Genomic DNA, 27,062 nt, shown 5'->3' with positions numbered 1-27,062 from the left:
CAATTTTTTGATGTATTTTTCAAATTTGTATATTTCCTTTTTCCCGCGATTTTCTTTTGCCATCTAGTGACGAAAGAGCGAGCCTATAGTCGCTCGTAATAGACAGGCTGGTAAATAAATACACCTTTAGGTATTTTAGGTAAAAAAAACTTCCAGTTACGCGTAACTACTCATCGCTGTAGATTTTTCAAGGTCATATACGTACACGACAGCGTGCGTACGTGTATAAATATCCAAGAATCACGCCATTTTATAAACTTAACCTCTTTGAATGCTTACTGAAGACCGATTTTTGTTAATTCAAGATTAATGAAAAGTATAAACCCTTCGCTTCTGAAAATAAGTTTTTAACTATTGCATTCAAGCATAAACAAGTATGTCATATCAATTATATAGAAACACTACACTGGGGAATACTTTGCAAGAAAGTCTCGACGAATTAATACAGGTAAGAGAATTAAATTTATATTAGAAAATATACTGAAAAAATATCCTGTTTCTAGAATTAATATTGGTGATTAATATTAATATTTCAGTATGGACAAATTACACCACAGCTCGCTATTAAAGTATTACTTCAATTTGACAAAGCAATTAACCAAGCACTTGCTACCCGGGTTAGATCCAGGCTCACATTTAAGGTATGTGTCCATAATTATCCTTTATTTATGCTAAATATATTACAAATTAAATCAGCAGTTAATCTCAAATTAAGTGTTATTCAATAGTTATAAAAAATATACGTAAATAACAATATACGTAATGATTTATCTTGCAGGCCGGCAAATTAAATACTTACAGATTTTGCGACAATGTGTGGACATTTATGTTAAACGACGTTGAATTTCGAGAAGTTCAAGAAGTTGCAGTTGTTGATAAAGTAAAAATAGTCGCATGTGATGGAAAAAGTAAGTACATGCACCATAATATAAATTAGTTCATTTAGATATCGGGTTTCTTGTAACCTAATTCAGAATCACTCCAGTATTGTACATTAGGGTGGTGATTTTTTTGCATGAATATCGCACCCAAGTGTGTTTGAACTCGAAAAAAAAAAATCGTTTCAAAAAACGAGTTTCCCATAAGAAAAAAAATACGCTTTCGTAAATTTTATTTAGAATACAATTTCATAATTATTTTTTTAATATCACCCCCGTAATTCTCTTTACGGGGTAAAACAGACCCATAAGTGAAAAATTATGTTTTGCGCGTTTTTGGCGCTAATTATAATTTTTTGTGGTTTTAAAAACCAAAATTGTGTTATTCAACAATTTATTATGGCATATAAATAGCTGCTTTTTTAGTTAGAAACAAATAATAAATATTAAGTTAAATAAAAAAACCTCTGAGTAACTATCAATAAGTAACAATATTTTGTTAATCATAAATTTATGGGACATTTTAGTGTAGGTTTTTTCCTTAGAATACGAACCTGAAGGCAAAAATGTTTGATCTTTTCGCATTTAACAAAAAAAAAAAAAAACAGGTTTACAAAGTTTTATGTGATATTGAACATTAAATCTGGAATATTTCCGAAAATTTTGATGCTGATATAAAAAGGTCATTTTCAAAAACTGCGTCTTAAAGTACATAAAGAAATACCATTAAAAACGAATAAACGCGAATTTCATATAGTTTGGTCACTTAGTGTCTTTGAAGGAAAATTAAAATTTAATATTATTGATATAGAAAATTTGAACAATATTACAACTATATTTACCATTTCAGGGAAAAATTATTCACAAAAAGAGGTAGTTTAAAAAATTATTGTTTCTTGTTTATTTATTCATAACTAAAAAGTTAAAGCAAAGATAGTCATTTAAAAAAAACGCAAGTTTCTAGCAATTATTTAAGATAAGATATTTATAAACAATAATAAGTTGTACAAACCGTTCTATTTATTAACTTGCATCACCTTGCTAAGTGAAAAGTTGACAAAAAGTGGAAAATTGAATTTAAAAACCCACATAGTACACACCAATTTGAATATTTTAGAAATATTTCTGAAATTTTCAACTTTTTGTCCACTTTTAACTCATAGTGTGGTAATAATTAATTCAGTTTAACACAAATCAGTGTTTAAACAAATAATTTTTATTTGTATCTATAATAATACTGGATAGTTGTGGTTGTTATGAAAATTTTCACTTTTTGTCGATTTTATATTTAGTGATATAATTATTAATGCAAGGTAGCAAAAATAATTATTTAAACAATTTATTATTATTTATAATAATATTGCCCTAGAATAATGCTAGAAAGCCGCAGTTCTTTCAAAATATTTCGACTTTTTGTCCACTTTTCAATAAGAGTGAGGTAACAATCCAAGGTAACAAAAATAATTTTTTTAATTAATATTAATATTTTAATAACATTTAATTTTTTAATATTAATATTCAATTAATATTAATTTAAACAAGGTAACAAAAATAATTTTTTTAATTAATATTAATATTTTAATAACATTTAATTTTTTAATATTAATATTCAATTAATATTAATTTAAACAATTATTTTTGTTACCTTGGATTGTTACCTCGCTCTAACTGAAGAGTTGTAAATAAATAGAAAAATTCGGAAAAACCACGATTTTTTAACTCTATTCTATGAGAAAAATGATAAAAACATTAATAAACTGTGTACATAATTTATTTAAACATCAAGTTATCAGTAGAAACTAGTATTTTATCTATTATAAATTATTTATATATAACGAAAAATCGAGAGAAAAAATCATAACTAGCGGCAGAAACTCGTAAAAACTCAATTTTTCACTTATGGGATATGTTTAGGACACTATGAAACAGGCTTATAGACAGGCTTTTCTGACCATGTTATGAGTATTTCAATTTTTTCAAATGAAAAGTCCGATTATCAAAAAATGGCTTAAATTATAGCAAATTTTAAAAGTGCAAAATTTACTCAAAAACCCTACTGTTTTTTTTCGAATGTGAAGAGTATATTCCATGATATCACATTTGTGCTAAATTGTATTTTTTTCTCTCAACAATGCAGAGTTATGCTGCCATAAAAACCAAAGCAGAATGTAATTTCACAATTTTAACAACTTTTACATCAAATTTTTGCCTTAGAAGTCGGTATTTTTGAAATAATCGATACTTTCTTTTGTCGTTTTATAAAACAGTTGGACAAACAGTTAAGAATACAGTTGTTCCTCCAAAGCTAATTTCACATTGGTACCTTATTTCAGAAAATTTAAGTGGAATTTTCTTATTGTTGATTAAGTACATACATAATAAAATCTAATTAATTTGTTATTTTTCAGCTCTGGAGACAGATGCACCACCAAGGCGATAATGATTTGCTGTACCTTCCTGCCAAATGGAATTTTTTGGTTTGATTCATAACAAACCTTTCCTATATTTTATCTTTTTAAAAACCTTAATTTTATTTTATGTGCCAAAAATTTTGTATGTAATGCATGCCTAGAAATAATAAGTAGGAAAATTTTGCATCGAAAATTATTTTCTACAAAAATGGGTGTATTTTCTATCAAATAAGAAGGCATAAATTTCAAAAATTTAGTCAAGTGTATACTTTTACTTACTCAATATGATATATTAACATGCTATTTACATTTAACAACCTATAAACAATACCTAAATAGAATACTTGCTGTTAATTTTTAATTCTGCTTAGTAAAAAACAACTAGCGATTCTTACAAATCAAATATGCGAGTATGTCTATATCAATTAGTACCTAGATCCTTCTCTTAAATTCAATATCTTTTTACAAAAGGAATGAGCGCAGTCAATTCATTTTCACAATTATGTGTATTAAGTATAATTGAATTTATATAATAAATAATTAAAAGTACTGGACATAAAAAAATGTTTAGTACTTTAATTTTCAGACATGTTGTAAAATTGGTCTGATTTTTTTCAAGTAAATATAGTTGATGTAGTCTTTGTTTTTTCTTTGTTACAAATTCTAAAATGTTGGTGGATTTAAAATAAATAATCGTTCTTCTTCCTTCTTTATCCATTTTAACATTTTACTGACCGCATTTATAGCATCTGGCTTAGTGACTAGAGGTCCAAAGGTTGCATAAAGCTCAAAACCTGATGTAACCTGTAAAAAATGAGTAATAAAATGATTGTAGAAAGAAAAAGTCTACTTATATTGTCGGCTCAGAAAAAGGTGTGCAGCAGGGTTTCTACAAAAGTTTGATTTCAGAATTCCAGGGATCACAGCGTTTCAGTAGTTAAATTTTAGGTAAAAAAAGGAGATTTTTTTCAAAAAAAAAGAGGCAGTGGCTGGTTTATTCACAGAAAAAAAATCCCGGTTCGCAAACATTGTTCAAGGTCAATGCAATTAAGAAATTTGAATTCTAAAGCTAAAAATTGCTCTCCTGGAATTAATAAAAACCAAGCTGCAAATTATTTATTTGAAGCAATTTTAAGCCAGAAATATTAAAAATTAAAATACTAAACTTGTGCTATAAACTGAACACTTCGGAATTAAAAGTTAAAACATTTTTATTATAAATGGTTTAAAAATCCTTAAAAAGATTCAAAATAAAAAAATATATTATTTTTGAAATTTTTTCAGAACTTCTAAGAATCATTTGAAATGTTTCGAATTCTTCCTGAAATTAAAAGAAAATCCTGCAAAATATAAATATTTCCTTGAAATTTTCCAGTTCAATTTTCGACGATTTTGTCAATCTTTTAAAAACTTCAAATATTCTCTTAAAATTAATTTTTCAAAATAAAGCAATTTTCAGTTTCCTAATAATCTTGACAAAATGTTATTTATTCTTCTGAAGTCTTTGACAATTCTTAAGAAGCTTGTCAATTTTCAGACCTTCTAAATATCTCTTCAATTTAATCGATGCAACAATTTTACTTGTAAATTGAATTTTTTAAAAAGAACAATTAAAATTGTAACGTTTAAAGTTTACTTTTTTTGTTTAGTTTGGAATATTTGCTTTATAATTAATGATTTTAAATGAACAGTCAAATATTTCTAATTATTAAGCAGTTTTTCTTTTTATGACCTACAAAATTTCAAATTTTATACTAAAACGTTTTAAAATTGAAAATAGTTTATAAAGTTTTAATTGGGCGTTAAAATTTGCTTAACTAGTAAGATTCTCGAATTGAAACAGTTTAATTTTTAAGATTAAAATCTTATCTATTTTAATTATTCACTTGTCATCAAATGATTCTAATTTTAATTTCTCAAGTTTTTAAAAACTGCATTTTAAAATGTTTTTCATGACAAATTTATGTTTGAAAATTAAAATCTACAGGCGAAAATTTTTATGTAAAAGATTTTCGAATTACGCATTGTAAACTGAATGATTTTTTAATTGAAGAAGATAAGAATTCAACTAAATATTTAAACTGTTGAAATCAAATTTGGACAGATTTTTTTTCTAGATATTACTATATTATTTAACCGGAACTTGAATTTTGAACCAAAAAGATGATTTTTTAAACAAGAAAATTAATAAGTTTCCAGCCAAAATTGGAATAGTTGAATTTTCAGTTAATAAATTAACTTTTAACCAAACTACTGAATTTTCAACTAAAATGATGAATTTGCAACGAAAAAGATAAATTTTCAAGTAAAATAATGAACCTTTAACTAGAATAGTTGAACTTTTAACCAATTTCGGCTTAAAAATTCAATAATTTGGTTGAATTCAACTGATTTTTATTTATAAATAATACTAGAAACATAATCAAGCTACAAATTTTCAATAAAATGAAACAATTCTCAAATAAATATTTGAATTTTTTCTAATTAAGATCAATTTTCCACCAAAAACAAAACGATTTTTCAACAAGAAACATAACTTTTCAACGAAATAGTTGAATTTTTAACTAAAAAAAGATATATTTTCACCCAAAATTGGAATAATTAAATTTTCAGTTAATAAATTTAATTTTGACCAAACTACTGAATTTTCAACCAAAAATATGAATTTTAAACTGGAGTAGTTGGAATTTAAACGAAGAAGATCAATTTTCATGTAAAATAATGAACCTTTAACTAGAATAGTTGAACTTTTAAACAATTTCGGCCTGAAAAATCAATAATTTGGTTAAATTCAACTGCTTTTTATTTATAAATAAAACTGATTTTTGATTAAAATATCAAAACGGTTACGTTTTTCATTGATAAATCATCTTTTTTAGTTGAAAAATCATTTACTTGGTTAAAAGTTTAAATACTCTGTTAAAAATCAATTCTTTTTATCAAAGTTTCATCATTTTAATTCAAACTGTAACTATGTGTTGACAATTCAACTATTTTGGTAGAAAATTCATCTGTTTCTAAACAAATTAATTTGTTTATTGAAAAGTCTTCTTTTAGGATGAATTCAACAAATTTTTATTTAAAATAAAAATATCTTATGATTGAAATATAAACTATTATATTTTTCGTTGAAAATTTATATTTTTTGGTTCAAAATTAGACTACATGGTTAAAAGTTTAACTACACTGGAACTGCGGTTATATCCTCTCGCACTTATAACAGCTCGCGCTTACATCCCTGCATAAATCTCATTCATATCCGCCTGTCATTCGCCAACTCGTAGTACCACGTGACAAAGAAACCAATCAGAGCGCAGCGCGGCCATTTCTCCTTCGCTGAGCAGCATTGGTGGGATCCCCTTCCGGGAGGATATTAGTGAATGTTTACGTTCTAGGACGGCGGATATAACTGCGGTTCCAGTGTACTTTCTTCAAAATTAATTTTTTTTTTTAAATAACGATTGATAAAGATTGTACGAAAGCTTGTAAATCGGTTTTTTACCATATGAACCTCGATATTATTATTATTATTATGAATGTTATTATTAGGAAAAATCCATTCGAATGATTTGGAAATCAAAAATTCTCCATAAAGTATTAAAAGAATTGTTTCAATGTTGAAATAAGTGCGACTGACAAAATTCCAGTAGTTTTCATAAAATGCCACGACTTTTATAGATCTTATCCTAACCCGGGTGCACTTATCACAGAAAAGTAATAATAAAACATCATACCCATGCCAGCATAGTTTCTTTGTCCAGTTGTTGAAATATTAACTTCAAAGGGCGGCTGGTTGTGTGTAATCTATGATGTAGGCATTGATATGATCCAAGTAACCTTTAAATCAATTTCATAAAGTCAGTATTGGTTTTCACTGCGCTGCAATGCGCCATCTATTTTTTCAATGCCGCCAAAATGTGAACTCGCGAAACAAGGTACTATTTTTAAAATACATTTTAATGTGTGCTTCAAATCAATTTTTGAATTATTTTTCATAGTTTAAAATTATAGGTGGATAAAAAAATTTTTTTAAAAAACGGAAACTGTTCCATGTGGAATTTTCATCGTATACAGCGGAAAAAACACGCTTTAAGTTAAAACGGTTTTTGTCAACAAAAAAAATGATTTTAGTATGTTATATATGTTTCAACACATTATAAACTTCAATTAACTTACCCTGACATAAAAGCGAACATAAAATAAATTTGTATTAGTTTATACATCGAATATTTACTGTCTAACCAATTTTAACCTAAAAGTTAGATTAGAATTCGTATTTCATTTCTGATCGTCTATAATTCATTTTTTTGTGTGCATATTTTGAATCAAATATTTTGCTATATGCATTAAATAAAGTTCATTTTAGCTTATTGTGTGTTGATATTTATATGACAGAGTAAAATAATTATTTTATTGGCAAAAACAGTTTTAACACGAAATGTGTTCTTTACTGAATACCATGAAAATTCTATACGAAACACTTAGTTTCCGATCAATCTTAATTTTTTGTATCCACTTTTTCTTTTAACTAGTCAAAACAATGATTAACTTGTTTCAAAGCCCAATTAAAAATGTAACTTCAAAATGCTACCTGATTTCACGATAGTGGCGCTCCCAAGACTTCAGATCCCAATTCTAATATAGAAAAATTAGTCAATGTAGGCATCGTGCGCCTACAAAAAAAAGGGTTTCTTAACCATTAGTCGGTCATTAGGTCATTCAAACCTTCCCCTCCCATACTTTCCTTTCCTTACTCCCCCACCCATATTTCAACCTTTACTTCCAATAACTTTCTCTATCCCCTCCCTTCCTCTACTACCCCTCACATAAGTTCTCATCACTTCCCCTAATTTCCCCTCCCACCTCTTTCCGAAATTTCCTACACTTATTGTACCATCCTCTCCTAAGACCCTAATCTACTTGAACCATTCACCCACTTCTCCTACCCTCACTCATCACATTTCCCCTTCATCTTTTCTTATTTCCCACCACTTCCCTTCCATTCGCACTCTCATCACCCCCCTTCCCCTAATTTTTCATCACTTCCCCTCTTCCACTCCTCTGATTTTCCCCACTTATTTTACTGCCACTCCTATAATTTTCCCTCACCTCCTATCCATACATTTACTGTAACTTCCCCTATTTCACGCTCCTCACTTCCCCTACCTCCTTTCCATCCATTTACAATCAGTACTTCTAATTCCCCTCACTTACTTTGCTTCCCCTCCTTCCACTGATTCTACTTCTCTTCCCCTCAATAAACCTACTCCTCCTCCCAACATCATCCATAATTTCCCCTCGTCCATCTAATAATTTTCCCTCACACCCCCTACTTTACCTCCCAACATTACCCATCACTTCGCCTCCTTGGAAAAGAGAACGACAAAACTATAAGGGTTTCTGACTGGGCCTAGGAAATCCTAAAATCAAGAAAAAAAGTAACAATAACATGGTGGCCGTTTTAATCGACGAAATAAATTTCCGGTTATTTCCCGGGTCCCAAACATTTTTCACGGTCAATGAAATTTAAAAAATGGAACACTAAAGCTATACAATTTTCCACTTGAGGTAATGAAAACAGAGCTGCAAATGAAAGCAGTCAAAGAGGAACTGTTAAATTTTGAAATTTAAAAGTTTTTAATTCAAAAATTTTGTATTCAAATGCTCAATAATTTACGCGTACAAAATTCAAGGTACTAACATTTTTCTATGTAAAAAAATATAAATCCACGTTATCATTTTTAAAGCTCTAAATTAAAAAATCAATCAGTGAACTTTAAAATTTTCAAAATTATATAATTTTAAGGAATTTTAAGCTAGAAACATCAAATATTGAAAAATTGAAAAAACTTCAACTGAACACTTCTTAAATTAGAAATTCAATTATTTTCTTTTTAAACAGTTTAAACATCCTTGGAAAGTTTCAACATTTTATTTTAAAATCTTGAGAAATCTAGAAGTTGTTTTAAATTTTTTATTATTTTGGAAATTTTTTCAGAAATTCTAAATATCTGTCAAAATGAATTGAATTTTTTCTACAATTTTCAGAAAATCTTGCAAATTTTAGAAAATATCTTTACAATTTGGATGCATAAATAACAATTGAACATTTATTATTTGTAGACGAAATTTAAGTAATTTTTAAAGATATGTAGAAGTTTTAAAAAGATTCAAACTTAATGTAAAACTTGAAATGATTAGCCCAATAAAAAACAAAATGTAGATTTCCGAAGATTTTAAACAAAAAAATTAGATTCTTTTCAAGAATTGTGAAAGGCTTCAAAAGATTAAAAACATTTTCTGAAGATTCTTAGGAAAATTAAAAAAACTTTTGATTTTAAAAAATTATTTTAAGAGAATATTTTTTTAAATTTTCAAAGATTTAAACAAAATTTATAGAAAAGATTTTAGAAGATCTTAAGAAAACTTTCTAAAATTTTCATGATAATTTGTAATCTTTTTAAAATTTTTAAAAAATTTTTTCTACAAGTATTTATTTGTAAATTATACATCAAAATTTAAAAATGTCACTTACAAATTAAGCATTTTTCAACGACAAAAATTAAAATTATAACGTTCAAAATTTAAAAGCACTTCGAAATTTTAAGATTCCAGGTTTTCTATGTCAAAGAATTAAGTTGAAGATTCTGTACTTTTAAATATTTGGCTTCAATTTACTTGTCTTAAACACATTTGTTTAACCCTTATTGACCCAATTTGGCCGTTTTTGTCCGTCAACTTTAAGCACGGACAATTTTGTTAATTATGCTGGAAAAGATAAAAAAATGTATTGTCAAGTATTTTCAAGTGTGCTCTTTCAGAATATAATCCGAAATTTTCGATAAAACAGCCCCTTCCACCCTATTTTTCAATTTAAAAAAAGAAACGTGATTTTTCACGGTATTTTTCTTTTTAAATCGCATTTTCGATGCGAAAGAAGTCTTGAAAATAGCTGAATTCATAAAAACTCCAACTCAAAATGTCCAAATAATAAAGTTATACAAAAAAAATTCATTTTTCATCATTAAGGGGTTGTACGACCACCCGTAAAATAACATATTTACTAAAAATCGCTGTTTTACGGATTGTTCTGAAAAAACTTGTTTCAGCTTTTGAAAATAGGTAAAAATGGGGGAAAACAAATCATAAATAATAGAAAACATATTTTCTTTTGTTATCTAAGGTTACATTTCGTTACCACCCCATAAAATAGCCCAAAGGCGTGAAAATCGGTAGTTTTCCAAATATACTATTTTCAATACCAAAAAATTGCAAAAAAAATTAGTTCTAAAAATAAATAAAAGTTGAGTTAGGTTGAAATTTTGAAAATCGGTAGAATTTAATTCACGTAGAATTTTAATGATTTTTTAAAAATAAACATGTTCGAAATTTTTGTATGTGCTTGCGTATGGAACGTCTTTAGCCATTTCTTCAATAAAAATGTTTCCAATTCTTACCGCGTGGAGGTAGACGTCTATAAAGAACCTTTTTTTAAATTATTTTATATTCCTTTTTTTATTTGGTTATTAAAATGTTTTATTTTCAGAAAAATCCGCAAAATAGCGGTTTTCTGTAAATTTGTTATTTTAGGGGTGGTTGTACAACCCCTTAATGATGAAAAATGAGTTTTTTGTGTGTATAACTTTATTATTTGGACATTTTGTGATTTCAGCTATTGTCAAGACCTCTTTCTCATCGTAAATGTTGACGGACAAAAACGGACAAATTGGGATCTGGAAATTCTTAAATTTTGAATTGGTTTAAAATCGTTTTTGTTCATTTTTTATTACTTAAAGTACAGATAAACTTACAAAAATTTATTTATTTATTGAATAAAAATGTTTTTTATCCAAAATTTTCATCATCAAAGCCTTCTATTTTTCATTTGCTTAGAAATAAAAATTTTAAATGGAAAATTTGTAAGTAAAAAAATTTTGAATTATGCATTGTAAGCTAAATAATAGCATAATTGAAAATATAACAATTCAACTAATCATTTAAAAAATGTTGAAAACGAATGTGCACCGATTTTTCTTCTACAACTTTGTAAAATTCCCGGTAAAAAAAAACTCATTTCCCGGTTTTTCCCGGGCTAAAAAAATTCCCGGTTTCCGGGTCCAGCAGCCATCCTGAATAATATACCTTTCTATTTCTTCATCTGTAGTATATGGCGGTTGAAAGCCAGGACTCCAGAATTGAGCCGTAGTTCTGCATTTATACAAAATGTGTCGAATTTCAGGCAAACCAATTTCTGTAGTCGTAATAGAGGCTTTGTTCATTGATTCATTTATGGCCTCAAGACAATTTGTTCTTCGTAACTTCTCCATAATTTTCTGAAAATCAAGTTACTTTAATTTTTCAATATTGTCTATTATTAAGCAGAGCTGCTACAAAATCTAAATTTCCATGATTAATTTTTTAATTTCCTTGACCGTTATGAATTTTTGTTTCAGGTATAAAAACAAATGTACACCTGTGAGATGAATCATTTTAATGCAAATTTTTTAAAGAAACTGTATTATCATAGGAGAATAACAAAAATTCTTAACGTCTTGTCAGACTAGATGGAGCTATGAATTAAACATTTTTTAAATTAAATTTGTTCTGAAACAAGATCTTCTCTTATACTCCGATGGGTATAGAACCTCAGAATTTCCGATTGCCGGTCGGGTGCTTTTCTTTGAAGCTACAGAGAATCTATTTTTTCAGAAAAAACTTAATCTACTCTGAAAGACGTTAAAAATTTCGGTTATTCTCTTCTGATAATAATACAGATTCCTTGAAAAATTTGAATTGTAACACCTGGCAAAATAATTACTGTACTTTTGAAAAAAATTTAAGTAAAAGAAGTGTTTGATTCTAAATTGGAAGGATTGGAAGACATTATGTAAGGAAAATGTTCACTAAAAAAATATTAAATCAACGTATATGACAACCTACGTTAAAGGTATTGAATTTTCAAGAAAATAAATGACTTTTAAACCAATTAGTTGATTTTTAAATCAAATATATTAAATTTCATCTAAATAGTTAAGTTAAATCGCTGATATTTCTCCATAAAATATTTGTATTGTATAATAGAAAAAGTTGAATTCATCTAAAAAATACGAGTTTTAAACATAATAAATTAATTTTTAACTAAAAAAGATAAATTTTCAAGTGAAAAAAAAAGAAATAGTTACATTTTTAGTTTAAGAAAATTATTATTCAACCAAATAGGTGAATTTTTAACAAAAAAAGATTAATCTTCAACCAAAAAAATAAATTTTCAAGAAAATAGTTGAATATTCAACTAAAAAGATAAATTTTTAACCAAGGAGAATAAACTTCTACCAAAAAAGACTAATTTTTAAAGAATTAGTTGAGTTTTTAACTCAAAAAGATGAATTTCAAAACAAAAATTGAAAATTTCAGTTTTGAGTTAAAACCATCAATTAAAAAAAAAAGAATTTTAAACAAAATGATTAAATTATCAAACAAAAGGATGAATTTTCAACCAAAAAAGAATAATTTTCGTCAAAAATAATGGGATTTCCACCCTAAAAATATGAATATTCGACCAAGAAGGTGACTCAACAAAAAAATAGTTTTATTTTTGAAACAAAATAATTGAATTCTCAACGCAAAAATAATTTTAGCAGAACAGAATTTTCAGCTAAAAATAATAAATCTCTAGGCAAAAATGGAAGTTATATTTTCAGTTAAAAAAATTAAATTTAAAGCATAAAAAACAAAAGATTTTTTAACAAAATATATGAATTTTTAACCAAACATGGTTTAGTAAATATTCAGTTGAAAAAATTAATTTTCAACAACAAAATGTCCCACAAAATAGACAGTTAGCTTTAAAAAAAAAGAATAGATTTTCGAACAAAAATAATGAATCAACACAAAAAAATGAAATTCTAGCAAAGTAGTTCCATTTTCAACTAAATAATTGAATTGTCAACTAAAAAAGATAAATTATCAACCAAAAGCCGATATTTCAGCAAACAAAGACTTCAATTTTAAACCAAACAGTTGCCTTTTTAGCCGAAAAATATGAAATTTCTACGATAACAGTTGATTTTTCAAACCAAAAGACGAATTTTCAACAAAAGAGTTAAATTTTCAAGGAAGAAAATATGAACTTTCACAAAAAAAAGTTCATTTTCACCCAAATGATTACACTTCTAACAAAATTTTTTTTATTTTCACCTGGAAAAAGACAACGTTTTAAAAAAAGTTGAATTTTCAACCAAAAAGAATGACTTTAATAAAAATGTTAAAATTGTATAAAAATAAAAAACTTTTCAATAAAAAAATAACAATTTTAACCACAATAAGAATTATCAACCAAAAAATTATCAAATTATACTTTTGTAAGACTCACTTATTATTAAAACATTTTCTTTTCTAAATATAATTTCATTAAGGTAATGATCGATGACCACTAACTTCAAATTCAGTTTAAAATTTTTTTATTAACGAAGTAGTTGACTATTCAACTCAAAAAGAAAAATTTTGAACCAAAAATTGAAAAATTAATTTTTCAGTTAAAACCATTAATTTCCACCAAACTAAAAATGGATTTTCAGCACAAAAATACTTTTAAATAAAGTGAATAAATTTTCAACTAAAAATGATGCATTTCTACGAAAAAATTGAATGGCTATATTTAGAGTTACAAAAAATAAATTTAAATAATAAGAAACAAATTTTCAATTAGGTAGTTTTTTCAAAGAAGGAAATGAATGTTCAACTAAAAAGATCACATTTTCACTAAGAAGATTAATATTCGACCACAATGAATTTCTAACAAAGTACTTTTAACTATCTATCGAATTTTCAACTAAAAAAGATGAATTCTCCACCAGAAAAGTGTAATAGCTGATATGTATTTCAGCAAACACATATTTTAATTTTAAACCAAACTTTTCAACCAAAAAGTTGCATTTTTAGCCAAAAAATATGAAATTTGTACGATAACAGTTGATTTTCCAAACCAAAAAGACGAATTTTCAACAAAACTGTTGAATTTTTAACGAACAAAATATGAAGTTTCAACGAAACAGTTCATTTTCATCCAATTTTTAAAATTTTTTTACCAAAATAGTTGAATTTTCAACTGAAAAAAGACGACGTTGCAAAAAGAAGGAGTTGAATTTTTAACCAAAAAGAAGGACTTTTTAAAAAAATTATTAAATATTGAACAAAATAAGAAAATTTTTAATCCGAGAGTAAAAATTTTAGTCACAATATAAATTATAAACCAAAAAATTATGAAATTATACTTTTGTAAGATTAACTAGTTATTAAAACATTTTCTTTTTTAAATATAATTTCATTAAGGTTTCCTGACTATTAAAAATTTTTCCTGATATTCTCTGACCTTGCTAAAGCATGTTATTTAATTATATATTGTAAATGCGAACGTACTTTTTTTGCTTCCGACAGAGTAAAGAATACGTCTCTATCTACTGTAAGTAACAACAGACATGCTTGGCAGTCTTCTGACAAATATGACACATGCCCGTGCATGAAACCATTTGCATCAAATTTTGGCAAACAAATTGGTGTCCAACTCTCTGCCGTTTTAAATGATTCAGAACTGCTGACTAAATTTTGGATCAAGTGCAAATCCGCTGGATGTATGTAACATTTTTTCATTCTAACTAATGTCACCAATTGGTTATTCGCTAAAAGAATTGCAAACACTAAATTCTAGAATTAGAAAAAAAGAGAGATGAGATTATTATCCATCATTATTTTATAAACGACATGCATACCTCTTTCTCTCTCTCTCAAGACTCACTTTGATTTTCCCACAAATTTGAATGATAGTTTGCGTAATGGAATCTCGCATCGCAGGTAACAATGGCAAACACTTGACTGCTCCTAGAAAAAATGCTGGCTCTCGGTCCATAAAATTGAGTAAGTGATCTATTAGTCGTTCACTACCAGTCAATAGTCTTCTCAAATCGAAATTCCTTCTTTGATCATACACCCTCGTTAACTGTGTCTGTGTCAGTACCGAAAGTATTTGATTATACACATACCTGAAAATAATAGAATTATTTAAGGCCTAAAATATTTCAAATTTCGGATCACACACTTTTTGTATATCCCCCCCCCCCCCCCCCCCCCCCCCCACACACACACACTTACAAAAAGAACCCCAAAAAAACATTTTTTCAACTATATCGAAGTATTTTCTTCTAAAATTGTTTAATTTTTAATCGAAGAATACGAATTTTAAATAAAGCAGTTGATTTTCAAAACAAAAAGATGGCTTTTCAATCCAGAAGATCAATTTTCAATTGAAAAAGACGAATTTTCACCAAAGAAGGTGAACTTCCAAACAAAAATATTGCTTTTCAATAAGTAGATTGAACTAAAAAGATCATTTTTTAACAAAAAATAGAATAGTTCAATTTTCAGTTGAAAAATTAATTTTCAACCAAAAATAAACAAATTTTAAACAAAATGTTGAAATTTCAATCAAAGAGATTAATTATCAACAAAAAATGCATTTTTCTGGAAGTATTTTAAGTATAAATCAAGTAGTTCAATTTTTAAACAAATAAGATGAATTCTCAATGAAAAAACGTAATAGTTGATAATTTAACCAAAAAATATTTTTATTGCAAATAAGAAATAGCTGAATTCTACCAAAAAGTCGTGTTTTTAACAAAACAGTTAATTAGTTTTAAACCAAACAGTTCTGTTTTAAAATGAAATGAACAAATGATACAAATTTTTGAATTTTCAAGCAAAAAATTAGAGTTTAAAAAAATTTTAATGAATAGTTTAATTTTCTTCCAAAACAGTGGAATTTCCATCCAAAAAAGATGACTTTTTGATAAAATTCTTAAATTTTCAATGAAATTATTTCATTTTGAAGCAAAAACAACGAATTTTTACAACAACAAAATTAATTTTCACATAAATGAATGACATTTTGACAAAATTTTTCAATTTTCAAACAAAGTAGATGAATTATGATTAAACAGTTCAATTTTCAATTAAAAATAATTACTTTAACAAAATTATTGAACTTCACACCAAATTAAATTAAATTATCAAGCAAATAATACAATTTTTAACCTAAATAACCAAGAAAGATTTTTCAGTCAAGAAAGAAAAAAGTTTTCCACCATATTTTGGAATTTTACAGTTAAAAAATACGAAGTTTCTTCAAAATAGTTATTTTTAAAATAAATAGTTGCATTTTCTTCGAAAACAGTTTAATTTTTATCCAAAAAGGATGATTTTTCAACAAAACTGTTGAATTTAAAATATATATATATATTTTTTTTGAACCAAATAATACAACTACTTGAAATTAATATAATTACTTTAAAATTCAACTACTTGCTCAAAAAAACTTGGTTGAAAAGTAATTTTTTTCGAAGACTCATTATTTTATTTGAAAATTCTGCCCTTTATTCGAAAACTTTACAATTTTGTTGATTTTTTTATTAATTAAAGATTCGTTCTTTTACTTAAAAATTTATCTCTCTGTTTGAAATTGAACTATTTTGAATAAAATTAATCTATTTTGGTTAAAAGTTCAAATAAATTAAAAAATTTGTTTTTTAATTGATCTGAATTCTTTCAGGATTTACCTATATTGTTGTAAATACTATTTTATGAATGAATTCAAATGTTCTCAATTTAAAAAAGAAATATTTTTCGGTTAAAATATCAACTGAAGCCTCGACTGAAATAACGTTGTATCAACACATATTTTGTTTCCATGGACTTCTATGTATATGAGTTTTTCTTTTAACTGTGTCTCTATTCCGCGGAAGCGCTGCAATCGAACATTTAAAAATTGAATTCTGAATGAAATGTCAAAATAGTCGAGGTTATTTACTTCCATTTTTTTCACATCTCTCTCAATGAACGTCGTAAGTTTACATATCTAAATCTAACTTAGAATTTTTGAAGGATATGAATATAGAAAATTACATTCGTTCAAGAATGTCGACAGAAAATTTCAAAACTGAATTCGCCAAATTTCAATTAATAAAAATTTAGTTTAGATTAGTTTAGATTATTTACAAATGTGGTCCTGCACATATTGTAAAAAAATTCAAATACAATTTCTCGTCTTTTCTTTAAAAGAAAGGAAAAAAAACTTAATTATTTGTGTAATTGTAATTCAAAGTTTTATTTTTAATTTATTACAAAAATAATTTTAACCGTATTTTTTAGTACAATTTCTGATCATTATTTATCAATCATTTATTTATTTGATTAATTTTGAGTATTATATTTGCTGTTACCGATTCTTGACGTTTTACTCCAGCCTCTTTATCCCTATTATTTATTCCTGCGTGTCATTCTTATCAATTTAATTTTCTTTTTTTACCTTTGTTCAAAACTTTAATGTTAGAATTATAGAAAGGTACATTTTCGAAGTATATAACCTTCACTATTTTGACATTTCTTTCCCAATTCAATTGTCGAATTTTCGCTCACCGCGCTTCCGCGGAATAGAGAAACAGTTAAAAGAAAAACTTATATACATAGAACTCCACGGATACAAAATATGTGTTGAAACAACGATATTTCAGCCGAGGCTTCAACTATTATATTTTTCGTAGAGAATTATTTTTTTTTAATTCAACTACTTGGTTATAAGTTAACCCTTAGTTGCACGGTGGGAATGTGGGATCTCACCAACTTAACTTCAGATTTTTGCTATTTAATTAAATTTTAACGTAGGGTAAACATGGGTATTACCGACACCTTAAAAAATTTAGAAAAAGGAGAATATTAATTTATATGCTTATTTTTTGGTAACGAAGATGAATTCATCTGAAAGGTCAGATTTTTTCGTTTTCAAGCAGTACCCAGTAATGCCATTCTTCTTTGCCAAACTATTGTTATACTTATTTAAAAATAATTTATCCAAATTCAGTGAACGACACCATATTTCCAGTGAACGACACCGCTATTGATTTTGAATTTAAACGAAATTAGAAAGTTATTAGTAAGAAATATTATGCAATTTAGTTTCTTTAGATAATAAGGAACATCATTTTGTATAATTATGGGGTTTTTTAAATGAAAAGACTAAGTTTTTAGCGAAAAGGAATACCTTCGATATTGTGTGGTTATGTTTATTTCATCAGTTCTCGAATTTGTCAGATTCATTCGGGGGTGTCGTTAATTGATTTTTGAAGTTTGGCAATCCAAAATCAATTAAAAAGATATTGAACATCAAAGACTCTTGAAAGGTGATGGCATAGAAATAAGGAAAGCAAATAGCAATCATAGCAACACGGACATGAATAAAAAAATGCGTATTATACCCTAAAAACTTTTTTCTGTTGGGTGTCGTTCACTGGATTTGAAGGTGTGATAAGAATGTTTCAAATATATCAAATGTACTTAAATTTGAGACTATTATTTATTAAATTATGTTGCAAAACATAATCATCTAACCTCTGAAAGTAATACAAAATAAGAAATACCCTTTTTTCTAACTTCCAGGGGACTTTCAAATTAGCGACATGACTAATTTTTATAGTGCCAACATGTCCTCCTGTAGGTTATTTTTTATTCATTAGCTAATTTATTGGTAATAGAATATAGGAATATAGCTTTTTCACATAATTGTTTATAATAATTGTTATATAAATAAACAATCTTAAAATAATGCGGATTCAAGATCGCGGTTCCAAAATTTTGAAAAGAGATATGCGAGCTTGAAAATCAATACTCGGGGGTTTTTGGGGTCGCTGATTACGAATCTGAACTCAGAATTTGGAAATATTCAAATTCAAGATAACGGGTTCAAGATGGCGGTTCCACAATTTTGAAAAAAGAGATATACGAGCTTGAAAATCTATACTCGATCAGCGATCGTAATCAGCGACCCTAAAAACCCCTGAGTATAGATTTTGAAGCTCAAATATATTTTTTTTTTTCAAAATTTTGAAACAGCCATCGTGAGCCCGCCCTATTGAATTTGAAAATTTCGAAATTCTGACTACAAATTCGTAATCAGCGACTCCAAAACCCCTCGAGTAGAGACTTTAAAGCTCATATATCTATTTTTTCAAAATTTTGAAATCGCCATCTTGAATCCGCCATATTTAATTGGAAATTTCGAAATTCTGACTTCAGATTCGTAATCAGCGACCCCAAAAAACCACCCGAGTAACAATTTTTATGTAAATTCACAGAACAGGAAAATATGTGCAACAAAGGGTTAAATTACTTGATTAAAAATTAATATTTTGGTTAAAGATTCATGGTTTTGATTGAAAATCGACCTCTTAGTTCAAAATTCAACTATTTGGTTGAAAATTCATCTTGTTGTTAGAAAATTAATATATTTTGTTAAAAATAAAATATTTTTATTTAAAATGTTAGAAATTTTTAACATTTTAGGTCTTTTTTTATTATTACAACTTCAAGTTCTTGCAATTCGAAAAGAAATTTTTTACGATTTATACTAGTAAGCCGTTGTCATACAATGAAAAAATACTATTTTTGCAATATCTACTTCAAAACTAGACAAATTGGCTAAAACAATTATTTCGGACAAATAATGGTTGAAGAACAAGAAAAAAATTCTGCTTGAGTCAGGATTTGAACCGGGAACGCCACTATCTATGAGTGAAGAGTTAACCAATTCAGCCACACAATGACCTCAGTAGATCTTTTTTCATAGCTACCTTCTTACAGGAGGATATTATACGTATTTCTCCATTGCGGCAAATGTACCACTTTTTAAATGCAATTCAAAAACTCGGACATTAACATCTTCAACTAGTAATAACACCGTCCAAATATTAATTATTTTAAACCCACTTTGATAAAAAAAAATGGTACATTTGTCGTAATGGAGAAACACGTAAAGTACTAAGCTGTAAAAAGTAATTTTTTTTCGTGTTCTTTAAAAATTATTTATTCGAAGTTATCGTTTTAGCACTAAAATTTCTATTAATTAAAAATGTGAGAATTCGGAAGTTAACATCTTCAAATTATAATAACATCTTCCACATATAAATACTTACGTTAGCTGTAATACGAGTTGTGATACGCTTTCCAAAGTTTTGGATACAGAAACAAGTATCAGTGGACCTTTTAATACAAAAACAAAACATGTATCTCCAGCGTGTACTGATCTGATCATGTCATTGCTCGCTTGAACAAATGACACCAAAGCCTGCATAACTCCCATGACTGTAACGAGTTTGTCTTCAGAGCTGTATCTCGAATATATTGGTTTTCCAGCTTGACTTAATACAAATACATGTTTTTTACGAGCAAGCCATATCTTGCATTGCAATGGATCAGTTTCTAAACTACTATTTCCTAACTGATTTGAAATTTCGTCCTGTAACAATGGATCAATTGGTACATATAATTATGATGATAATTATAAATTATTATTATAAACATTATAAATTTAAATTAATATTAAAATAGCTACATCAGCTTTCATATAATTTTAACTTTAATCGTTTTTTAGCAATTTGTAACTTTTTTTAAATTTATGATTTCTCCCAACAGAAATTTGAAGCAAAAAACAATATTAATGAGACAATGTGAGATTTTATATCATATCAATTTTTAATGTTATCATTTAAAATTATTTAGTATTTTTTATGTAATTTTATATTATGTATTTTTTTCTAAAGAGCCCTAGGGCGCAATGCCCACCTGTAAATCGATCAGGGAGGGGCAAAGTACCCCCCCCCCTCCGAAATAGAATAATTAAATTCATCGGATTGTCGGAACTGAAAATATTTCAATTCTTTCTACCTTTGTTAAATCTTTGAAATCTAGCTGAAATCTTTGTGAAATAATAGAAATCTTTGTGGGAACTTTTAAATCTATCCGTAATAATTAAGAAACATTTGAAAAATCTTTGAGATATAATTGCAAACTTTGTCAAATCTTTGTGAAACCTTTATAAATCTTTCTGAAATATTCCAAATATTTGGTAATATTTGTGAAATTATTTAAGTCTTTTTTAAAACCTTAGGAAAGCATTGAAATATTTTAAACCAGTCCAAAATCTCTGACATCTGTGCGAAAACTTTGGGAAATCATTTAAAACTTTATTTCTTTGTAATCTATCTGAAATCCTTGTGAAAATATTGAAATCTTTGGGAAATTATTAAAGTCTTTGTGAAATCTTTTTAATCTGTCCGAAATCTTTTGGAAATATTTTGAAAAAAATTTTATATTTGTGAAATTATTGAAATCTTTTTAATCTCTCCGAAATCTTTGTAAAATGTTTGAAATATTGGGAAAGCAGTACAATATTTTAGAAATATTCGGAAATATTCACCAACTCTTTTGAATATTTTTGGTAATATTTGTGAAGTTATTGACATTTTTCAAATCTATCTAAAATCTTTTCGAATAATTTGAAATCTATATGAAATCTTTGGGAAATAATTTAAGACGTTGTGAAATATTTTTAATTTGTCTGAAATCTTAAGGAAACATTTGGTAATATTTGTGAAATTATTTAAATCTTTTTTAAATCCTTAGGAAATCATTGGAATTTTTTAAACCCATCCAAAATTGCTGAAATTTAGGTGAAAACTTTGAGAAATCGTTAAAAACTTTATCTCTTTGTAATCTATCTGAAATCTTTGTGAAATTATTGAAATCTTTGGAAAATCATTCAAGTCTTTGTAAACTCTTAAATCTATCCAAAATCGTTTAAATCTTTGGAAAATCATTGAAATCTATTTGCGATCTTTGAAAATTATCTAAAAATTGTAGGCAATATTTGAAATTTTTTTTCAATCTTGGAAACCTATCTAAAATCTTTGTAAAATAATATAAGTCTTTGTGAAATCTTTTGAATCTATCCGAAATCTTTCCGAAACATTTGGTAATATTTTTGAAATTACTTAAATCTTTTTTAAATCTTTAGGAAGTCATTGAAATCTTTTCAAACTATCCAAAGTCTCTCAAAAATTGGTAAAATCTTGAAAACTCTATCTCTTTGTAATCTATCTGAAATCTTTGTGAAATCTTTGTAAATTGTCCGAAATCTTTGTAAAATGTTTGAAATGTTTGGAAAATCATTATAATCTTTCTGAAATATTCACGAAATTTTTGAAATATTTGATAATATCTGTACAGTGATTGAAATCTTTGAATTCTTTGTGAAATCTTTTTAATCTGTCCGAACTCTTTGAAATATTTGGAAAAGCCTTACAATATTTCAGAAATATTCGGAAATATTCACTAAATATTTTTAATTTTTCTGGTAATATTTATGAAGTTATTGAAATCTTTGAAATCTATCTAAAATCTTTTCAAAATATTTCAAATTGTTATGAAATCTTTGTAAAATTATTGAATGTTTCTGAAATATTTGTGAAATCTGAGAAGTATTCGAAATATTTCATAATATTTGTGAAATTATTGAAATCTTTGGGAAATAATTTAAGTCGTTGTGAAATATTTTTAATTTGTCCGAAATCTTAAGGAAACATTTGGTAATATTTGTGAAATTATTTAAATCGTTAGGAAATCATTGGGATTTTTTAAACCCATCCAAAATTGCTGAAATTTAGGTGAAAAGTTTGGGAAATCATTGAAAACTTTATCTCTTTGCAATCTATCTGAAATCCTTCTGAAATTATTGACATCTTTGGGAAATCATTAAAGTCTTTGTGAACTTTTAAATCTATCCGAAATCTTTTGCATCTTTGGGAAATCATTGCAATTTATGTTCGATCTTTGAAAATTATCTGAAAATTGAAGGAAATATTTGAAATCTTTGTTCAGTCTTGGAAACCTATCTAAAATCTTTGTGAAATCTTTTAAATCTATCCGCAATCATTCTGAAATATTTGAAATGTTTGTAAAATCTTTCAGATAACATTGCAACCTTTGTCAAATCTTTGAAAATCTTTCCGAAATATTTGGAAATCTTTGGGAAATCATTGTCTTTGAAAGTCTTTTTGAAATCTTTTTAATCAGTCCGAAATCTTTAAAAAATATTTGATACTATTTGTTAAATTATTGAAATTTTTGTGAAATCTTTTTAATATGTCCGAAATCTGTGAAATATTTGTAAAATGTTTGAAATCTTTGGAAAAGCATTATAATATTTCTAAAATACACTGGAACCGCGGTTATATCCTCTTGCACTTATAACCACTCGCGCTTATATCCCTGCATAACTCTCATTTATATCCGCCTGTCATTCACCACCTCGCAGTACCACGTGACAAAGAAGCCAATCAGAGCGCAGCGTGGCCATTTCTCCTTCGCTGAGCAGCATTGGTGGGATCCCTTTCCGGGAGGATATTAATGAATGTTTATGTTCTAAGACGGCGGATATAACTGCGGTTTCAGTGTATTCAGAAACATTCACGAAATATTTTTAATATTTTTGGTATTATTGGTGAAGTTTTTGAAATCTATCTAAAATCTTTCTCAAATATTTGAAATATTTGGTAATATTTGTGAAATTACTTAAATCTTTTTTAAACCTTTAGGAAATCATTGAAATCTTTTTCAACCTATCCAGAATCTCTGACAACTTTGTGAAATCATTGAAAACTTTATCTATTTGTAATATATCTGAAATCTTTGTAAAATATTTCGGAAATATTTGATAATATTTGTGAAATATTTTGGAAATCATTGAAGTTTTTGTGAAATCTTTTTAATCTGTCCGAAATCTTTGTAAAACGTTTGAAATATTTGGATAAGTATTACAATATTTCTGAAATAATCGGAAATCTTTTTTTTTATTTTTGGTCATCTTTGTGAAGTTATTGAAATCTATCTAAAATATTTTCAAAATATTTGAAATCTTTATTAAATCTTTGGGAAATCATTTAATGTTTCTGAAATATTTGTGAAATCTGCGAAATACTTCAAAATATTTGCCAATTTATTAAATCTTTGAGAAATCATTTAAGTCTTTGTGAAATATTTTTAATCTGTCTGAAATCTTTAAAAAACATTTGATACTACAGTGAAACTCTTTTATACCGCCGATTTTGGGGCTGACCTTGAGTGTGAATTAACTCATCTTAGCCCGCTCCTACGGCGGCTTCAATTCTCGTAATGGCTATAGAAGAGAGGGCTTTTGAAGTGTGTCACCGTATTTGTGAAATTATTGAAAATTTTGTGAAATATTTTTAATCTGTCCTAAATCTTTGAGATATTTGCAAAATATTTGAAATTTTTGGAAATTATTAAAATATTCGGAATTATTTAAAATATTTTTGAAATATTTGATACTATTTGTGAAGTTATTGAGATCTTTAGGAAATCATTGAAATCACTGAAATCTTTGAAATCTACCTAAAGTTGTTGCGAAATATTTGAAATCGTTGGGAAATCATTGAAGTCTTTGTGAAATCTTTTTAATCTGTCTGAATTATTTGCGAAATCTTTGTAAAATGTTTTTTTTATCTTTGGCATTATAATATCTCAGAAATATTCGGAAATAATTGCGAAATAATTGGCAATATTTCAGAAGTTATTGAAATCTTTAGGAAATCATTATCTTTGAAATCTATCTAAAATCTTTGAGAAATATTCAAAATATTTACGAAATCTTTCGAAAATCATTGAAGTCTTTGATAAATCTATTTAATCTGTCCGTAATGTTTGCGAAATATTTAAAACATATTTGATAATACTTATGAAATTATTAAAATCTTTTTAAAATCATTTAAGTCTTTGCAAAATCTTTTTAATCTTTCCGAAATCTTTGCAAAATATTTGAAATCTTTGGAAAATCATTATAATCTTTGTGGAATGTTCGGAAATCTTTGAATGTTATTGAAATCTTTGGAGAATCATTGCAATCTTTGAAATCTATGTAAAATCTTCGCGAAATATTTGAAATTTTTGGGAAATCATTGAAATATTTGTGAAATCTTTGGCAATATTTAAAATATTTGAGATTTGTTAAATTATTGAAATCTTTGTTAAATCCTTGGGAAATTATTGAAATCTTTGTGCACTCTTTGAAATCTATCTGAAATTGTCGTGAAATAATTGATCTTTTAAATCTATCCGAAATCTTTGTGATATTTTTTTAATCTTTAGAAAAAAACGTTCATAGATTTGTGAAATCTTTGCAAAACTTTAAAAATAATTTTGATATATTTATCAATATTTTAGAAATTTGTGAAATCTTTGAAAAATCATTTAAGTTTTTGTGAAATCTTATAAATCTATCCGAAATCTTTGCGAAATATTTTAAATATTTGAGAAATTATTGAAATTTTTGTGCAATCTTTGAGAACTATCGAAAGTCTTTCTGAAATACTTGAAATAATTTAAGTCTACAAAAATTCATTGTGAAATCTTTGGAAAATCATTTGAGGCTTTGCAAAATCTTTTAAATTTTCAAATATCGTATATTTAAAAAAAAGGGCAAGTTTTTTTTTTAACAATTATGAAAGAAATGGTAATTAGTGCGCGCGTAGCGGACACGATGTTCTGACTAAACTGTCAAACTGGGTGTTATTAGAAGAAGAAAAATCAAGTGACATAAACACGCGATAAGTGAGCGGAAACATGGGAGCTTCAATGTAGACAAAGTAAACGAATACATCTAAAGAGTATTTGTACATAATACCAGACAATACTAATAATAAGCAAAATAGGTTAGATGAAAAAAATAGTGAAAGTAAAAATAAATTGATATTATATATACCATATCAGAGTAGTCCAATGAAGAAGGCACATTGTCCAAGAGGACAGAATTCGTTGAGTGACCTATTCTGGAATCATCTTTAACGTCTTCTTGAATTTGTTTACTCAATCTCTTATTTATTCGTTTGTCATCTTTCTGATTATTAATTTCTTCTTCGTACTCCTCATAACTATTTGCAGTAACAACCAACATCGTTTCAGCAGATGCTCCTGCCGGCTCTATTTCACAATCTACCAACTCATCGATAACATTTTGAAATTCCTCTGCGGCCATAATATACGAGACAATGATTCAAAATTTGAAACTGTTTTTTTAACGACTTGGTTTCTTCATAAATAATCCATTAGCACCTGTACAAAGGTTCTCTACAAACGAGCAGGTCGTGACTCGTCGTGAGCAATGACACTGACAAATATGCCATTTCAGAAATTTAGACTTTTTCAAACTGTCGGCTAAAAGTTTCAATGAAAACTTTCAAAATAAATGAAATTTATGCAATTTTAGCCTTTTAGAATTTTACAACATAACCTAACTTATAGATACTATTGGCGGCAAATTTGAAATTTCTATCATTTCACACGTTTTCTTATATGAACTATTAATTAATTTAATGTTATTTTCTAATTTCACTTGCTCTAAAGTTCCAATTTAACTAGAAAATTTTAATTTCTTAAATTTTTATAAGTTTCTTCAAAATTTCATTGACAAAAAATATCTTATTTTAAAACTTTCAGAGAAAATTTCCGAAAAATATAAAATACGAAAAATCGATTCTCGAATGTCAGTTTCTTTTTTACAAATCTTTTTAAATATTCTTTTTAAATTAATTTTTCTAGATAAAAAATCAATAACGATTTTCCTACGAATCTTAAGAAAATGTTTGTATTCTCCTGAAACCTTTGAAAATCGTAAAAAGCTTCTACATTTTTATCAGACTCTTTAAATATTTACATTTTTTGAAATCCATTCTAATGTAGAATTATTTTTTAATATTTCCAAAAGTTCTAAGCCTTCTAAATAACTTTTAAATTGATTCGAACTTTTTCCAATTTTGTGTTTATATTTTGCTAAATAAAAAAATTATTTTTAAATCCACCAGATTTTTTCAACAATTTG

At 26.8% G+C, this 27,062-nt stretch overlaps 2 protein-coding genes across 2 annotated transcripts; one reads left to right on the top strand and one right to left on the bottom strand.

The window, feature by feature from the left end:
- The first annotated feature begins 141 nt into the window (after window positions 1-141).
- Window positions 142-3,542, top strand: LOC117179977 (transcription initiation factor IIA subunit 2). Its single transcript, XM_033372242.1, has 4 exons — window positions 142-448; window positions 537-641; window positions 779-908; window positions 3,287-3,542. The coding sequence occupies exons 1-4, from the start codon at window positions 377-379 to the stop codon at window positions 3,316-3,318; spliced, it is 339 nt and encodes a 112-aa protein (XP_033228133.1). The 5' UTR covers window positions 142-376; the 3' UTR covers window positions 3,319-3,542.
- LOC117179976 (vacuolar fusion protein MON1 homolog A) lies at window positions 3,533-26,356 on the bottom strand. Its single transcript, XM_033372241.1, has 7 exons — window positions 25,947-26,356; window positions 20,305-20,627; window positions 15,084-15,327; window positions 14,708-14,992; window positions 11,432-11,622; window positions 7,024-7,126; window positions 3,533-4,093 (listed from the first exon to the last, which is right to left on the bottom strand). Exons 1-7 carry the CDS (start codon window positions 26,217-26,219, stop codon window positions 3,953-3,955), a joined length of 1,560 nt encoding a protein of 519 aa, XP_033228132.1. The 5' UTR covers window positions 26,220-26,356; the 3' UTR covers window positions 3,533-3,952.
- Window positions 26,357-27,062: the final 706 nt, after the last annotated feature.

This window comes from Belonocnema kinseyi, chromosome 9 (assembly GCF_010883055.1).
Source record: "Belonocnema kinseyi isolate 2016_QV_RU_SX_M_011 chromosome 9, B_treatae_v1, whole genome shotgun sequence".
In the NCBI taxonomy this organism is placed as follows: domain Eukaryota; kingdom Metazoa; phylum Arthropoda; class Insecta; order Hymenoptera; family Cynipidae; genus Belonocnema; species Belonocnema kinseyi.
Note: the sequence above shows the minus strand (reverse complement) of the source record. Positions and strands in the feature narration are given on the sequence as shown.

Bases quoted from the DNA above. Each gene is read 5' to 3' on its own strand.
- LOC117179977 (XM_033372242.1), top strand. From the start codon at position 377: ATGTCATATCAATTATATAGAAACACTACACTGGGGAATACTTTGCAA. The intron at 642-778 runs GTATGTGTCCAT...TTTATCTTGCAG, and splicing joins GATCCAGGCTCACATTTAAG to GCCGGCAAATTAAATACTTA. The intron at 909-3,286 runs GTAAGTACATGC...GTTATTTTTCAG, and splicing joins AGTCGCATGTGATGGAAAAA to CTCTGGAGACAGATGCACCA.
- LOC117179976 (XM_033372241.1), bottom strand. From the start codon at position 26,219: ATGGCCGCAGAGGAATTTCAAAATGTTATCGATGAGTTGGTAGATTGT. The intron at 14,993-15,083 runs GTGAGTCTTGAG...TTCTAATTCTAG, and splicing joins AAATTTGTGGGAAAATCAAA to AATTTAGTGTTTGCAATTCT. The intron at 11,623-14,707 runs GTACGTTCGCAT...CTTGATTTTCAG, and splicing joins CTCTGTCGGAAGCAAAAAAA to AAAATTATGGAGAAGTTACG.